The sequence below is a fragment of the Electrona antarctica genome, assembly GCF_951216825.1.
Source record: "Electrona antarctica genome assembly, chromosome: 17".
Taxonomy (NCBI): Eukaryota; Metazoa; Chordata; class Actinopteri; order Myctophiformes; family Myctophidae; genus Electrona; species Electrona antarctica.
Window position 1 is genome coordinate 11,218,970 of NC_136798.1, and position 17,739 is coordinate 11,236,708.

The window sequence follows — 17,739 nt, forward strand, 5'->3', positions numbered from 1 at the left end:
ACTCTCAGAGTTATACACCCGTAGTCCGGACGGGGCCATTTGGAACCCACTCAAGGACATTTTGAGACCCACTGGTGTCGATGAGTGTTTCCAGTGAGCCAACATGCACAATTGCAGCACCCTGACTCTGTTTGATCAGAATGCAACAGAGCCTTAATTAGCATTAATCGTTAACACCGAGGAACCAAGGAAGTTGAAAGAGGCCCGGAAGTAAGAAGAGTTATTTCCAAATATGGCATATGTGCAATTGTGCATAGGGCTTTTTAGGGAAAGAGGCGATGGGAACGGGGGTGCATAATATAGGAGAAGAGATGGGAAAAGTTGAGCGGAGATAGAAGAAATACAGAATCACTTTAGTTTAAAATCTTAATTTCCTCCACTGCTGCAAGCTGTTTTGGTTTTGTTGTTCGTTCTCACATTCATTCACATAACTCTGTCTTTATTTGTGTAGGCATAATGTGACATCATGTGTTGTCATCTGACATCCCATCCCAGCCTGTCTCCAGACGGCTACTCTGCTTTGTGTCTTGGTTGTTAAAGTAGTATCACATCTCATTGTCCAATAACACAGAGTGGTAAGACTGCACACCTCTCATCCGTCTCCATCGGGTCTTCATTCATCATTCATCTGTCATTGGATTCACTTTCATCATACCCCCCCAAAAAAAAGAAACGTCAAAGTTTTTGTGTGTAGTGTACAGTATGTGATTTTCTTTGATTAAAATAAGTGTTAAAAAGCTCTATATTGTGATACTCATTGTTTGTTCAGTACCAGGAGTCTCCATGTCTCTCCATTTATTAAACAGAAAATGCATTTTCAGAAACTGAAACTGGGATATAAATTTTTTTCCAATCAGGACAGAGAACGCAGGATACAGATTAAACAAGTGGAATTGTAAATGATGACACAGATAAATGAGCAGACACAATTGGAACTGGAACTCTCCCCATGATTGGCTGAAAGTTTGTCACCTACCTGACAATGTATTTTCTGTTTAGAGCTGGAGAGACAGGGATACCTCTGTTACTGAACAAACACTCTATAGCAATGATTACTATCAGAATATAGTCGTCTCTGTCGGTTGGAAACCTCATATGTCCAATTGAATGTCCTAAATGAATGTGTAATGGGGCAGCACAAGACCCTTTAGGACAGCGGTTCTCAAAGGAGGGTCCAGGGACCCCCACGATTCCTTAAGTGGGTTCTAAATGGACCGTTACTAACTCCGAGAGCATAATGATCCAAATGGAGGGTTATGGGTCAATTTGCTGCATACGCTGCAGTTTATGCTGTATGGCACATATTATCTTAAGATCTCCCCTTTTCTAGCCTCATAATTTTCATTGTTTTTAGCTGTTGTTTATTTTTTGCTTTTGCTTTTACTTTTTTTCTTTTCTTTTTTTTTTACCTGCTCCTCTGTCTTAATATAGTTTCTTTGAAACTATACTTTGAAAAGCAATATTCAACATCTTCTATTGTTCTACATATTATGCAATCTGTCTTCCTTCCCTCCCTTTTGTGTGTGTGTGTGTGTGTGTGTGTGTGTGTGTGTGTGTGTGTGTGTGTGTGTGTGTGTGTGCGTGTGCGTGTGCGTGTGCGTGTGCACACTCTCAGATCCCAGACTCCATCATCTCGCGGGGCGTGCAGGTGCTTCCCAGGGACACAGCCTCCCTCAGTACCACTCCCTCAGAGTCGCCTCGCGCCCAGGCCACCTCCCGCCTGTCCACAGCCTCCTGTCCCACCCCCAAAGTAAGCATGCACACACACACACACACACACACACACACACACACACACACACACACACACACACACACACACACACACACACACACACGCACACACACACAGAGTCAAGACTGCTGTCCCAATCATGTCCCCGTCTGCTCTGCTGTACACACCCCCTCCCCCCTCCCTCCCTCCCGCAGCCCACTGCTTATGTCTCTCACAGCTCAGCCTTCGTCCTCATCATCGTCGTCTACACGCCAGGGTTGTCACCATTTTGTGATTTATTTTTCTATGTGTGTGTGTGTGTGTGTGTGTGTGTGTGTGTGTGTGTGTACATTGTCGTGTACGCAACTGAACACACTGAAACTGGTCTTAAGGCAGAGTAGGTGTCAGCAAAACAAATATGCACGCACGCACGCACGCACGCACGCACGCACGCACGCACGCACGCACGCACGCACGCAGCACGCACGCACGCGTGCACACACACACACACACACACTCTTGATTGATAGTCTCCTCCAGGGCCTCTGTGTCGCTGCTATGCAAAGTAGTTTCTGGGTTGTAGTATTCGTATGCATGTGATGTGTTGGCGTAGGTGTTGCAAAGCCACAAGAATTGTATGGAATTGTGTGTGTGTGTGTGTGTGCGCACACTGGATGGTCTGACTGGTCTGTGGCTCACACCTTTCTGTCAGACATCATGTCATTTTGACTTTGAGTAGAACCAGACCGATATATCGACCATTATTTGACAAGTCTTCACACAAGTCTTCAGAAATGTAAAAAAGGCCAATATACCTGTATAATCTCACAATGCGTCACATTGTGACACGCTGCGAGCTTGTAGATTGAATTTTAGAATTTTAGCTATTTTTGAATGTTACATTTTTCAAAAACCTCAATCAAGTCAATGCATCAAAACATCGGTGGTCTAGGACTATCCAAAAATCGGAATTGTCATCATCGGTCAGATGATGTTTCCATTTCATTTGCTGTGTAAATCTCAAATCACACAAAGCCCTTTAAGTGTTCTGCTTGTCTGCTTCACTTTGATACGAATCCTTCAAGCTGGAAAACGTTGGCACGTGGCAACGGTTAAATGCTTGCATCTAGCAAAACTCGGAGAGTATTGAAAACATAATATAGATTTGTCCCTCCATAAAAAGCTTACTGATTGGTCAACTAGTCACTGTGTAGAGTATTACATACTGGCAGGGCGGGCCAGTTTGTTTGGCACGTCCCCGGACATAATTGAACCATTTGTTACACTGAGAAAGGCTCCTCATAGGACCGCTGCCAGATGTATTTACTGTCTCTTTTATTTCACGTCATCTGCTCTTTCATGGCGGTTTGTTGGACGTGCCATAGATTGGTTGCACATCCCTTTCAAGGACATCATCTTTCTTTCTCTTGGGAAACGTTTAGTTTGGTAGTATATTCATTGTGTGGTTGGACAATTTTGACTCCATGCCACACCATTTATTGGACCGTGGGGTGATAAATAGTTTGTTCGCCTAAAGGTGAAAATTCTTAAGAAGAAAGAAAAGTTGATCTTACCTTGAAAACAGAATGTATTAAGTCATATTGACGTCTTGCCATATTGTGTGTTTGTTTATTTGTCAATTTGACAATTATTTATGTGCCATTGCTGTGTGTTTTTGCAGTATTATCCATATACTGTAGTGTAAGCTATTTAAAAAAAAAAAAGCCTTGGCCTTTTTTTCCCCCATTTAGCGTGATGTAAACTAATCCAAGTATCAGAAGACAATAGACATTAACTCGGTTTTAGCAAGGTTTATTAAAAGCATTGAAGCGTCCATGGAGGTTGCCGTATTAGCTGCTTAGACCTGAGTATTTTGCACAGACTTATACTCAGTCCTCCGTTGAATAAGGCGATGTTACCTGAGACTGTCCAATGATAAGCAGGGATATTCTAGGTGGTCAGCATTGAGCAATATATTATTACATCATATCAACAGTACATATTTCTGACCCCTCAGCCTCGTGATGAGTCGATAAAGGAGGGGTCAGTTCGCATGAACAGGGTGTGAGTGGAGTCTGGGTACAGAGAGGAAGGCGTGAGGATTACTTCCCTCCTCCGTCATTCAAAGCTCCATACATTCCGTTCATGTGAGCAATACACGATAGCTCCTGTATGAAAGATCTTTCTAAGTATAACTCTTATAGTAACACATTAAATATTACTGTCATGGGAGAAGGAAGCATGGGAGATGGTGCAAGCAGTGTTTACTGGGCTTGCTCCAGCCAGTCAGCACTGGACAGTGCTTCTGCCAAGGGTCAGGGTGACCGTAGCTAATTTGAGGGCCCTGACACAACGGGTCATATTACCTGTAGTCTACTTACAGGCAGGCCTCCATGCTTCTCTCCCTGGCTGTATACAGTTATAGATACTAAAATGATCAGTATAAAACAGCAGATCTACAAGCTCTAGATAAAAGAATACATCAAGCGTAGTAGCTGTTCCAACATACTTTTTAACACTAGTTTTGAACACTTTTAAAAGCAAGTACTCCTACTACTCCAGTACTCCAAATTTGACAGAGCAACTGTCTGAATCGCTATGTTCGACAAATATAGCAATCAGTCTGCATTACAGCTAACTGTCACTTGTAGTGGAGTAATATGTATTTGACCAGAAGTATCCATCTTTGACTCAGTCTCAAGTATGGCGTTGAATAGTCTGTCCACCACAGCTCCCACTGAAGCCCTCCTCCTCTGTTTGACCCAGCTTGAATCGCAGCTCTGTTAGCCTGTCAGAAAGCCGCCCTCAACCACATGCAGCGTGTGAGTGCGTGTGTGCGTGCGTGGGCACAAGCCTGGGCGTGTGTGCATGCAGTCTATGGCTGTGATATGTTTAGATCCTGATACCAGTCGTGTTTTTTTTTCTTCTTCATACTGTATTATATATCATGTAAATATCCTCGATTCACCCTCAGCTTCCACATTCAGAGTGGATGCTGACTGTACACAGTAAAAATCCTCTGGTACTTGAACACTGCGGCTCCATTTGGTTACATTTGTACACACTGGGGTCTGGGAGTGTACAATGACTAATGAAAATGAAATGTGTTGCATTTTGACCATTTCTGGAAAAGTTTTGACATGGGTTGGGGCGCCTTCTGGCCAAGTGGTCCAGGCGCATGCCACATATAGGCTCTGGCCTATATATATTTCGGACAGTCGGGACTTGCGTGTTCGAGTCGCGTTTATGACGACCTTTGCTGTCTCTCCCCTTCTCTCTCTCTCCCTCTTTCCTGTCAATCTTCACTTGAAACTATCAATAAAGGCAGAAAAACACAAATCTAAAAACAAAAGAAAGCTTTTTTCCGCCTACACCAAATCTATTTACAAACTTGCATGTGTGAGTGTGTATAGCTATTTTCGGTGGGCAGTACGATGCACCACTATATAAGTTAGGCAAGAGTGGCTTGCTGTGTTCAGCTGTACGTTTCATTTGCCGCTGGAGACATTCACATGCTCATACAGCATCGCACAAAAGCATAAGTAGCACATCCATTAGCTGGAAACGTGACAAGAATCGACGTGTTTTGAGCTTGTAGATCTGCTACTTTTGTTTGTTTTTTAATCCTGACGTGTGTGTGTGTGTGCGTGCGCGCGTGTCTGTCTGTATGTGTATGTTTGTGTGATGGGCTTTGTGCACAGTGTAAGGTTTTCCTGTGACGCAGAACATGTCTGTGTGCCTCTGCATGTGTCAGAGAGAAACGCACGTAAGCACGCAGACACACACACACACACACACACGCACACACACGCACACACACAGGCATGAATACAGATTATTGCAGACACATTCACAGATGCATAAACAGAAATTATTCTTTTTACTATTTTTTTCTCTCCCCCTCTCCCATTTACGCACGCACGCACGCACGCACGCACGCACGCACGCACGCACGCACGCACGCACGCACGCACGCACGCACGCACGCCACGTCAGATTGAGTGGTTTTGCTGTGCTCTTCCACTCCTATGAGCATTTAGTACAGTTATGTAATGGTGAGTTTGGACTAATGAAGCATATGTGAGATGGGGCCTTTGACTCATTGTGTGTGTGTGTGTGTGTGTGTGTGTGTGTGTGTGTGTGTGTGTGTGTGTGTGTGTGTGTGTGTGTGTGTGTGTGTGTGTGTGTGTGTGTGTGTCTGTGTGTGTGTGTGTGTGTGTGTGCCTCAGGTTGAGTGATATCCATGCACACATGTTACACATCCACATGTGCACGTGCACACACTTTCAGTTTATTACTTTGATATTGTAGCTACTGTACATTGGCAGATTGTATACCCTACAGTGGCTCAGAAGGTATAGAGCAGGTATAGAGTGTCAAAGTGTCCTTGAGCAAAACGCATGCAGATTAGAACCCCTAAATGCTCCCGATGAGCATGTTGGTGCCTCCTCTGCCGTCGAATGTGTATACCCAGTTGTGTGAATGTGTATACCCAGTTGTGTGAATGTGTATACCCAGTTGTGTGAATGTGTATACCCAGTTGTGTGAATGTGTATACCCAGGTGTGTGAATGTGTATACCCAGTTGTGTGAATGTGTATACCCAGGTGTGTGAATGTGTATACCCAGTTGTGTGAATGTGTATACCCAGGTGTGTGAATGTGTATACCCAGTTGTGTGAATGTGTATACCCAGTTGTGTGAATGTGTATACCCAGGTGTGTGAATGTGTATACCCAGTTGTGTGAATGTGTATACCCAGGTGTGTGAATGTGTATACCCAGTTGTGTGAATGTGTATACCCAGTTGTGTGAATGTGTATACCCAGTTGTGTGAATGTGTATACCCAGTTGTGTGAATGTGTATACCCAGTTGTGTGAATGTGTATACCCAGTTGTGTGAATGTGTACACCCAGTTGTGTGAATGGGTATACCCAGGTGTGTGAATGTGTATACCCAGTTGTGTGAATGTGTATACCCAGTTGTGTGAATGTGTATACCCAGTTGTGTGAATGTGTATACCCAGTTGTGTGAATGTGTATACCCAGTTGTGTGAATGTGTATACCCAGTTGTGTGAATGTGTATACCCAGGTGTGTGAATGTGTATACCCAGGTGTGTGAATGTGTATACCCAGTTGTGTGAATGTGTATACCCAGTTGTGTGAATGTGTATACCCAGTTGTGTGAATGTGTATACCCAGTTGCATTTTACCTGACATGTAATTATTTGACACGTTTTCTCCACCTTGTTGCACTGAATGTAGATCAGCGCAATAATGGCCGCTGACGTATGAATGCCTGATCACGTTATCAACATGTTTTGGTTGATACGATTTGTACCGCGAATGCGATGTAGACCCGACCGGTGCCCGGCTGTAGTAGCCTGGCTAATAAGCCAGACCGAATCAGCCGTTGGCAAAAAAAAATTGCCTGCCGGCGGATTACGGTCTGGAGAGGCTCAATTGTACGCCCATTTCCTACTGGTGTGGCCAATCGGGACACGGTATGCAATATGGGCGGGCTTTGGTACAGTGACATTCAATGCTTGAGACCTTTGACTGACAGTAGCTCTGACCAATTGCGTCAAAGAGAAAATGTTTGAACCCGTCCCCCGGGAAACAAGATCCATACACAGCATCTCCAGACTCAAATACCACACGACAGTGTGATTTGAGTCTGGCTTATTAGCCAGGCTACGGCTGTAGAGCACCGAGTCTGTAAAGATGGAAGTTGGAGATCCATGCCCCACCCGGCTATGAATACCGGACCGGTTGTACCCGTGTCAGAGTACACGTTCCACCCATCTGTCTGTGTCCCTTTTATGCCCATTCTGTATCTCTCTGTGTCCCTTTATTCCTATATATGAAGTTCTGTGTCAATCACGGCCAAATATGAAGTGTGTTGCCTAATCTCAATATGACATCATCATGGCAGGAATAAAAAAGCCTCCTTTGGACCGGTGCTCTAAAGTGGTATTTTCCTCTAAACACAAACATCTGTTTTATGCGCATATTGCAATACTAAAGCTATTGTGATGTCCATATTGAAATGAAACATAAAATAATAAACATAAGCACTTTTGTTTTTGCTGTTTTTTTTTGCTAAAGGTTTTCGCCAGCTGTGTACAGACACTATACTGTACATTTCACTCCCATGCTAAACGACCCATCAATCTGATAAATGTGCTATTGACATCTATTTTTAATTAAAAGCATTTCGCCATAAAACCATCCTCTACACACACATCTCCTATGGCAGCTAGCTGCGAGCTAGAGGACGCCGGCTCGCTTAACAGTATTCCAATAGCTTTTTGATGAATGGCTTGACGTATGGCATTGAAGCCAAGGCCAAGGCTTATGGAAATGACTTCCGCCTCCACTCCCACCACGGTCTCTGCCGGTGAGTCACAGAGTTCAGCGGTGGAAAGTAACTAAGTACTTTTACTTAAGTACTGTACTTAACAGTTTGGTATTTGGTACTTTACTTGAGTATTTCCAATTTCCCATACCTTTACTTCCTCCTTATAAAGTGGGCCACAGCAGCAGTGCTCATGCACAAGCAATCACTTAAATAGACAAGCGTTGTGTAAATGTGTGCATATATCTACAGTAACAGTCACAGATCAAGATACGTCATTATACCACAGGTCGTTTCGAGGAAGCAATCTGATTGGTTGAAACAGCCTTCTAGCCGTGGGTTAAACCAGCACCATTCACCACCTAATCAAAACAAAGAATTCAGCTGCTCTGTTCTCCCAGAGCGCTAGCAAACTCGGTGGCTAGGCTAGCTAGTTTCTTGGGACATTTGTGGTCGTAGTGACTACATCTGTCATTAAAAAAATATATTCTTTCAGCGATTTTCTTAGTTTTAAGGGTAACTGTTGTATAATTTCACTTCACTTCAGTGATGCTTGCGGAACTCGACTTCGTCTCGTTCCTCACCGCATCCCTGTCGTGGCAATAATCACGTTAACCCACACCCTCTCGTGTAATATTGCTTAATTACACCACACACGGGTAGTTTCGAGGAAGCAATCTGATTGGCTGAAATCGCTCTCTAGCCGTGCTTCAAACGAGCATCACCGCACACCTAATCAAAACATTAAAAAAATCACACCCGTGTGAAGTGAGGGGCGCTGATATATTAAAGTCTAACTCATGTTGATTAGGTGATGTAATGGTGATGTAAAACATACACAAACATTAAATGCCATTAACAATAAAGAGACAATATGACGTAATGAGGGACAGTATGTATATAACTTTTCCCTTCATTGTCAATGGCGTTTTTAAAACAAACATTAAACTAAAAACAAACATTAAACCTTTATAGGAGGGAACAGCTGTGCTGGGGCAGTCCCAGCAGGCAGTCCCAGCAGGCAGTCCAGGCCGTCCCCGCAGGCAGTAAGCTAGGTGTTTACACGGGACATTTTAGGTCATAGTGGCTACATCTGTCATTAAAAAATGTTTTTTATCGAATATAGTTAGTTTCAGGGTCACTTCTGCACTGCTTACGGAACTCGCCTATGTCGGCTCGTTCCTGCATCAACACAGGCGTGCCATTAATGGCGGTAACGCACACCCTCTCATGTAATATTGCTTAATTGATACACTGCGCACTGGCTGGCCACATGAAGAGATCCAAATGGAAGTTACACCTTATTAATCCATGTATTAATCCATGTATTTATTATAATCAAGCGCTTTGAACAATCACACAAATGTGTTGGAACATAGTTTGCTTGTAGATCTTCTGTTTAAAGTGCGCAGCACCCGTACCTTTTTCAGAGCAGTCGTAGTGTCGCCATTTGGGAAATTCAGGACTGACCACGCCGAGTGAGAAGCCAGGTTGTCCATGAAGGGACTGAACAATGGATCGTCATCATTGCAGGTCACTGCAAAATGCAATGGTTGCGGTTTTGTTTGGTATAGACAGTATAATTCAACACATCTACAGTATGTGTAACAAAACGGGTTATAATCAATTTGAATTAAGTTCAAGAGATGAAAATAGCATCCACCCTTTCGTAAATGAACTGATGTCGGGGCGCTCTCGGTGACATCAACACCCGATCGTTCTGAAATGGGAGCAGAGTGTCAGTGCGGGTTTCTGGAAGCACCCTATACAGTAACTCAGGGGTTCTCAACGTTTTTGGCCGGGGACCCCCGAAAATGCTTTGGCAACGTCTCGGGACCCCCGCCCCGCCCCCTCCTGACCCCCAATATAAATTGACTGCTACAATAACCTTAAACCATTTTGGGCGGGAACCCCTTTTGGTGTTTTAAGCATTGTTATAATTTAGCTATTTAAAAATAGCAGATCTACAAGCTCATAGCGCGCCACCGAGTGGCGCGCTACGAGCTTGTAGGTCTGCTATTTTTGAAAAATCGTGAAAAAAATAAAAAATAAAAAAAACTTTTTTTTTTTTTTTTGAAAATAATTTGGGGACCCCCTAAAATAATTTGGCGACCGCCCGAGGGGTCGCGAGTCGCGACCCACGGGTTGAGAACCCCTGCCCTATACAGTAACTCAGGCTGCAGTGTGAAATGACTAGTGACAGAGTTTCATTGATATAGCAGAAGTGATCGCACAGCAGGACATGAATGATTTAGACTTTGGCCGTGCATGGTCGCACCATTCCAATATCAAAGCAGCGAGCCGCGGAGGGTCCGGTCGATAGTACTAGTGCTACTGCAGCCTGTTAGAGTAGATCTATGTGTCTCCCTGCCTGGCATTATTTCCAAATAGATAAGGGAATTGTTTGATCCATTATGAATTGTGCATATCTGTCTGGAAGGAGAAAAAGGGTGTGTGTGTGTGTGTGTGTGTGTGTGTGTGTGTGTGTGTGTGTGTGTGTGTGTGTGTGTGTGTGTGTGTGTGCGTGTGCGTGTGCGCGTGTGTGAACGAGGTGTTCTTGTGTTGTGATTAAATATGCTTGCATGCGCATATTGGTATGCACTATATTGATCTCAATATTGACCCAAACGTGGAATCTCCTGCTGCATAGAAAACTACATATGTAGCACTCATCCAAATGGGAATCCCCTCTGGTCTTAACCCATTCTCGGGGCGGGAACCCCTTTTGGTGTTTTAACTAAGCGTTATGTTATACTTTAGCTATTGAAAAATAGCAGATCTACAAGCTCATAGCGCGCCACCGGGTGGCGCGCTACAAGCTTGTAGGTCTGCTATTTTTGAAAAATCGTGAAAATGCGGCACAAATCTTTGAATATATATTCTTTCAGAGGACTTCTTTTTTTATTTCGACGTCAGACCTTAAGGCAGGGCTAGTGTACACTACTGTAACTCCCATCTGTTGTTGTTTTTCTGTCCCTAGTGTCACCATGACAACCCCTACAGTTTGGTATTCGGGAGGGTGTACTGCAGACCAGTGGTTCTCAACCTTTTCAGGCTGCGACCCCCCCCCCCCCCCCCCAAATAATCATATTTGACCTCCCAAACCCCCAGGATTTTAGGAGTTGAGGTATTAAATGTAGTTTGACTCTAATGCCCCTAACGCCGACATCTGTGTTACTCCCAACGACCACGGCTTCGCGTGCGGAAAGGGATAGGGATAGGGTTAGGGTTAGCAATGCGCGAGTCGGACCAACGCGCCATCGGAATAATGAGCTGTCGGACTAATGACATGGCACCGTTCAAATAAGGCTGCTCGATCAGGAGGTGTACTGTACAACTTCAACTTTAAAGTATACATGAACTCCTTTCATGCAGTGGTTAAAAAGACAACATCATTCACAATACATAGACATACATAGAGTGTCCGCCCTGAAACTGGGAGGTCGGGGTTCGATCCCCGGCCGGGTCATACCAAAGACTGTACAAATGGGACCCAATGCCTCCCTGCTTGGCACTCAGCATCAAAGGGTTGGATTGGGGGTCAAATCTACTAATCAAATGATTCCCGAGCGCGGCGCACGCTGCGGCTCACCGCTCCAAGAGATGGGTCAAATGCGGAGAACAAATTTCACTGCGGTAACGTCTGTGACAAATCGTACGACTTTGACTTTGACTTTGACATACAGTAGAATAGATGCTCAGGTCACTATAAAAAAAAAACAGAGTTCTGTTGATATCTGTTATATAAGTTATGACAGGGGGAGTTGGGTTATAATGAAAATGTCATCCCAGAATGTTCAAGGTTTCTGGAAAGTTTCAGGGTATGGAAGGTTCTGAGTTATACCGGCTTCCCACCCTCGAGATAATGTATAGTTTGTTTCTTCTACACTCATGATAAAAGCACAGCATAGAATTGTATTGCTAGTATGGTGTGTGTGTGTGTGTGTGTGTGTGTGTGTGTGGGGGGGGGTCTGAGCAAGAAAATATAACATCCTTCAGAATGTTTGGGGACTGCTTCTGTCTTTTCGTTTTTTTGACTTTGCATACACGTGTCTGGTGCATGCATGTGTATGCAGTGTCTATGGCCTGTCAGGTGTAGACACGGAGGCCTGGCAGGGAGTGTGTAGATGCATTCCTGTTTTTACAGCAAGTCGTCATTTCTAAAGGGTTTGTTCTCCTGCGGAAGAGATAGATTGTCCCTTGCGTGTGTCTGTGTGTCACTGATTAAGCGCGCGTGTGTGTGTGTGTGTGTGTGTGTGTGTGTGTGTGTGTGTGTGTGTGTGTGTGTGTGCGTGCGTGCGTGCGTGCGTGCGTGCGTGCGTGCGTGCGTGCGTGCGTGCGTGCGTGCGTGCGTGCGTGCGTGCGTGCGTGTGCGCGCACGCGTGCGTGCGTGCGCGCGAGATAGGCCTCCTCCAATGCAGTAAGGCTCGTAAAAGTGACTCCTCCTCTGCCCGCTGGAGGTGCTGAGGATTTATGAGAGAGAGAGAGAGGGAGGGAGGGGGAGGGGAGAGAGGAGAGAGGGGGGGGGTTAATGAGTTAGAGAGCAGGAGGAAGAAAAACTCTGAGGTGAAAGAAAAATAAATAAAGAGGGCTTCGGTTAATTTATAAAAATGGGAAAGAAGGAAATTACTTTTCTGAGAGAGAGTGTGAGAGTGTGTGAGAGAGAGAGAGAGTGAGAGAGTGTGAGAGAGAATCTTATTTCTTATTTTTTTCAAACAAACGGACAGAGTGCAAATATGATGTACACACAATGAAATATGGAGCGTTAATTTAACTTTGAAAAAGGTACAAATGTGACACTGCAGATTTCAGCGACTTCTGCTGCATTCTCTCTCTCTCTCTCTCTCTCTCTCTCTCTCCCTTTCTCTCCATCTGTCACTCTCTCCATATGTCCGTCTGTATGTCTCTCTGTGTACACTTGTACGTCCTCTGGGCTTGGGGGGGTCCACTGAGACCCGGGGGGGTGGGTCCACTGAGACCCGTGCACATGTATATGTTTAGGTTCAGGCGGGGATACATCGTCTTAAATCAGCATCAGAGACAGAGGGACGGCCAAAATGCCGGGGGATGGGGAAGAGGAGAGCTAGAGAGAGAGATGGAGAGTGACATCGGGGACAAGAGAGGAGTTACATCCGCTCTCATGTACACACACTCATGTGTACAACAGAAGCGCTGAGGCTCATGGGAGACACACACACACATACACACACACACACACACACACACACACACCCTTACTATACATGCACAGCCCTCTCTCATGCAGTCATGCGTGTGATTTAGCGCAGAACGGCACCGTATGTGAAGCTATACTCTCCTCTTCCTTCTAGCTGCTTCTCGCTCTCTCTCTCTCTCATTTCCTCTCCTCAGAGCTTTCGCTCTGTCGAGCATCCTCACCTCTCTAGCCTTCCTTAGTTCCTTCCTCATTTTATTCTTCTCTCGCTTCGTCTCACCCCCTCTCTCTCTCTCTCTCTCTCTCTCTCTCCCCTTGCTCTGTTGCTCTCTCTCTCTCTCTCTCTCCCTCCCCCCCTCTCTCTCTTTCTCTCTCTCTCCCCTCCTCCTCACCCCTCAGACTGTGTGTGGTGTTAAGTGTGCTTGTGTCCTGTGTATGTGTTGGGTCTCTCATTCTGTTGCGACTCCAGGCAGAAGATGGTAAGTCCAATGCCTCTCTTTATGCCTATCTTCTGTCTGTAAAATAGTGACTGTAGTAGAAGAGCGTGTGGTGTGTGTGTGTGTGTGTGTGTGTGTGTGTGTGTGTGTGTGTGTGTGTGTGTGTGTGTGTGTGTGTGTGTGTGTGTGTGTGTGTGTGTGTGTGTGTGTGTGTGTGTGTGTGTGTGTGTGTGTGTGTGTGTGTGTGTGTGAACGAGGTGTTCTTGTGAGCCTGTTTATAATGTACATGATTTGGTTCAGTAAGAATGGCTGCGTGTGCATTGCAGGGAGTATATGTTGTAAGTGTACAGTATGTTGTGTGTGCGTGCACCCGATTACACGTGTGTGTGTGTACTATGTGTGTGTAAATTTACTTTTGAGTCGAGCGAGTGTTTGCGCGCACGTGCGTGTGTGTGTGTGTGTGTGTGTGTGTGTTTCAATTTGTATGTATGTATGAAGGTGTTGTTTACACATGTGTACAGTATAGTTAAGAGCAAAGGTGCAGTTGTGCATTTAACTCCCGACACTGTAAATGTAACCAAATGGACCCGTACTACACTCACAGAGTTAAATTATACCATGGATGTTCTTATTGTGTGCTTGAAGAAGGGTGCACCTGTCGTCGGCCTCAGGGAGGCCGTACGTACGTGCTGGAGTTTGGGGGGGTGGCTGAGCAGGGGAGACGTTGACTAAAAGCTCAAAGCACTGCAGGATGGGTGCTGAGCTACACACAGATACAGGAGGTACAAGTGCTTCACATGCAGGGCTGACAAGGATGAACACGGTCGGTTACATAAAGAGACACACAGAGAGGAGGAGGGGGAGGAGGGGAGGGGTGGTAGCGTAGCAGCCTCACAGGGCTCCACACTCCTTCGGCGTCAAAGCTATAGTCAGTCAGTAAGTAAGCCTGTTAACCAGTCAGTCAGTCAGTCAGCCTGCCAGCCAGGCACTCCTTGCTGGGGGAAATGCAAGCCAAATTGGAGTTATGCTGCTGCTGAACCCGACTGCTAAACACTTGATGCTATAATATGTTAAGAATGTAGCTCTTTAGCTGATACTCTTCACCCAGAGTGAAGCAATAAGGTGTAATATGCCATAGTATTATACGACCATCGGTGCATGTCCTTGTCTGTTCACAGCTTTGGCCATATATCGTACAGTGAGTGATACATTTTCTGATGATGACGTTTTCCCATTGATGGCTTTACTTTTTAGATTTCACGTACATTTACATTCACTCTAGTTAGTAAGTAATTAAAACATTAACGAACATACCCAATGGTGTCACTATTGACAAAGCATCATTGCATGCTTGATAAGCATACACTGACACCAAGCTAGACAGGAACGCCCAAAAACGTCACATCCGGTTTTAGCCTGGGGTAAGAATTTTCTATGGCTGCCAATGCAACTTGGTCCAATCCTTAATCACATACGGACAAACATCTATGCCGATGCTATCTAACTTGCGGAGGTAGCGTGCCTTGTCCACGGGCAACAGATCTTTCAACGTATGGCATTGCAAATACGTTTGATAATCGCTACTCTGCTCAATATTGTTTTGAAAATGCCGCAAATTGCATTGCAGTGAACGAGAGCAAATCACAACTTCCCCCGGGGGTGGGCGGAGTCACAGTTTGAGGCGCTGATTACGCGCCGTGGTGTCAGTGTATGTTAGTTCACAAATCAATCAAAACAAGTCCCTCTCCCGGGACTTTTTCGGCTAGACTTATTTATTATTTTGATATGACAGCGTAACTTACAATTATGCAATTTTAATGTGTGGGATTCCCAAGTAGGGATGGAAATTGAGAGCTAAAATTCTTAGCAAATTGGAATCATTGCCTCCTTGCAGGTAACTATTTCCCTTATTGCGCTTATCAATTACTTTTATGATTCCCGGCAACTTTTTCCGACAGTTGCTCATTGCAAAACAATGATGTCATGTGTCTATTCTGCTGGAAAGGAAAAGATAAAGAGTAATGCAATTTATTTTAACATAATAAAAATATATATTAAATATTATTAAATGTGTTTATACAGTTGAAAACCGGTACACTTTTTCTACCCTGATAATGGATCAGGACTCAGTAAGGCAATCCATAAAGAATGTGACCGAAGCAGAATCACTAATGGCATTGGTATACGTCAATAACATCTTATACATTCCCATCCCTACTCTCTAGCAGGTTTCAAGTAACTGCAAGTCAATTTTCTTAACCTAATGAAGTTAATGGCTTCCTCGAAACTAGAATATACCGCATTATGCTTTGGGAGATGATCATCAGTAATATCATGTACTGTGACTCATAGTCAACAGGAAAGGGGCGCACTCTGGGACACAAATCTCTGGAGGCATGGGCCAATAATACTTGCTCTGCCTGGCGCAGTATCGTAAAACTAAATGTAGTATGCAAGCTCATATCGACAACTTCCAGTGTTTGTACACAGAAGTGAGTGTGATGTTTCCAAACAGATTAAAATCTGGCTCCACCCACCACCCCCGAGGTCACTTGAGGCAATGGGTTGCTGCATGTTGCTGCTGGGAGGGACGCAATGGATATTTACCCTCGTACAGTATGTCTAAATATGGCATTAAAACATTTTGAATTTGCCCAGGCGGTGGCGTAACCGTCTGGGCACCCGACTGGTAATCCAGTCGCAGTGTGCCGCGGGTTCGACTCCCGAGCCCGACACGGCCTTTACTGCATGTCTTCCCCCATCTCTCTCCCGTTTCCTGTCAGCCTACTGTCTGTCCCTTCAAAAAAAAACAACAATAAAAGGCGTAAGCCGCAAAAAAATATCTTAAAAATAAAATAAAAAAACATTTTGAATTTCTATCGAATATCTTAGTTACAATGACACTGAGTTGACGTGCTGTTTTTAAGGGTAACTGTAGCATAATCGAAATATCACAGTCACATGAGTCCCGTGGTCACTCACAACCCCCTGAGATGCTCCCGCAGCAAATGAGGAAGTGGCTGGTGCTCACTGGCTCTCAACATATATACATTTTATTTTATTTGTAATCGGTGCATATAAAATATATATTGCCCCTCAAATGCCCCAGCCACTGCAGCATCTTTCATGTGAAGTACTTTGTCCACGCTTATTCGTTGTAATGATCAAAATCGCTATGATGATCATCGACGGAGAGGGGCGAGCCACCGTTGACGAGATTATTTTGCCTATATCGGTTGTGATCGACTTGCATGGATACAATGCAGGCTGCCTTCAACCCGGCAGGCATCCGCAGTCACAACCATGCCAGTAAAAAGAATCTCACCAACGGTGGTGGCTCGCTCAGTGTCGGCTCCACGCCTCGATCTCGTGGGCGGCCAGCCATCCGGCGGTGGTGTGACTCACTATAGCGACATCCACCATTTCAACAATTAAGCACAAATAAAATTCATATCCAACTTGCATCGTTCCAAGTCAGTGCCCAACGGGCCCTGCGTAGAGGCCCCACGTGCACTATACTCTGTAGATAAAATCTAAAACGACACATGCTTTTTAATGGGTTAAACAGACATGGGCTTTAACTCAATAGCATGTCACTCCCGGCGTGCACATGCACGCACGTAGTTGCAGCAGTCATTGCTCTTGAAAAATATTTAGAACAAAGAAAAGTATACATACAAACAAACACAGGGAGCAAAAATACTATTTGCGTCCTGCCCTCCGCCTGGCAGAGATGATAAACATGCCAGACTAGAGACAGAAGGTTGAATTCCCGCATTTAACATGATCCCTGTCATTCTGTATCGAAGAGTACATGTGAAGATCTGCCATGATTGCACACATCTTCCTTGAGGCAGAATGATACTGGTGACGTTCCCTTTTAATAGTAGTAAGAAGTTAACCTGACTCCGCCAGATGGGGGCGCTATTGATTCACAAGTTCACAACACAGCCTCCATGCGGAATCGGACCAATCAGCGGCTGCTACGGGCGGCATTTTCCAATCACCTGCCAAGTATCTTGGGGAAAAAAGGGCCCGCCGTCTTCAGCGATTGGGTTA

At 44.8% G+C, this 17,739-nt stretch overlaps 1 protein-coding gene across 10 annotated transcripts in view; it reads left to right on the top strand.

Annotated features, from left to right (window-relative positions):
- The window catches only part of gphnb (gephyrin b), a 133,050-nt gene that overhangs the window by 75,771 nt on the left and 39,540 nt on the right, over positions 1-17,739 (top strand). For all 10 annotated transcript variants that reach the window (XM_079525378.1, XM_079525381.1, XM_079525382.1 and 7 more), the window contains exon 8: positions 1,616-1,750. In XM_079525378.1, the coding sequence (XP_079381504.1) occupies positions 1,616-1,750 (135 nt within the window). The remainder of the gene's footprint in view (positions 1-1,615; positions 1,751-17,739) is intronic.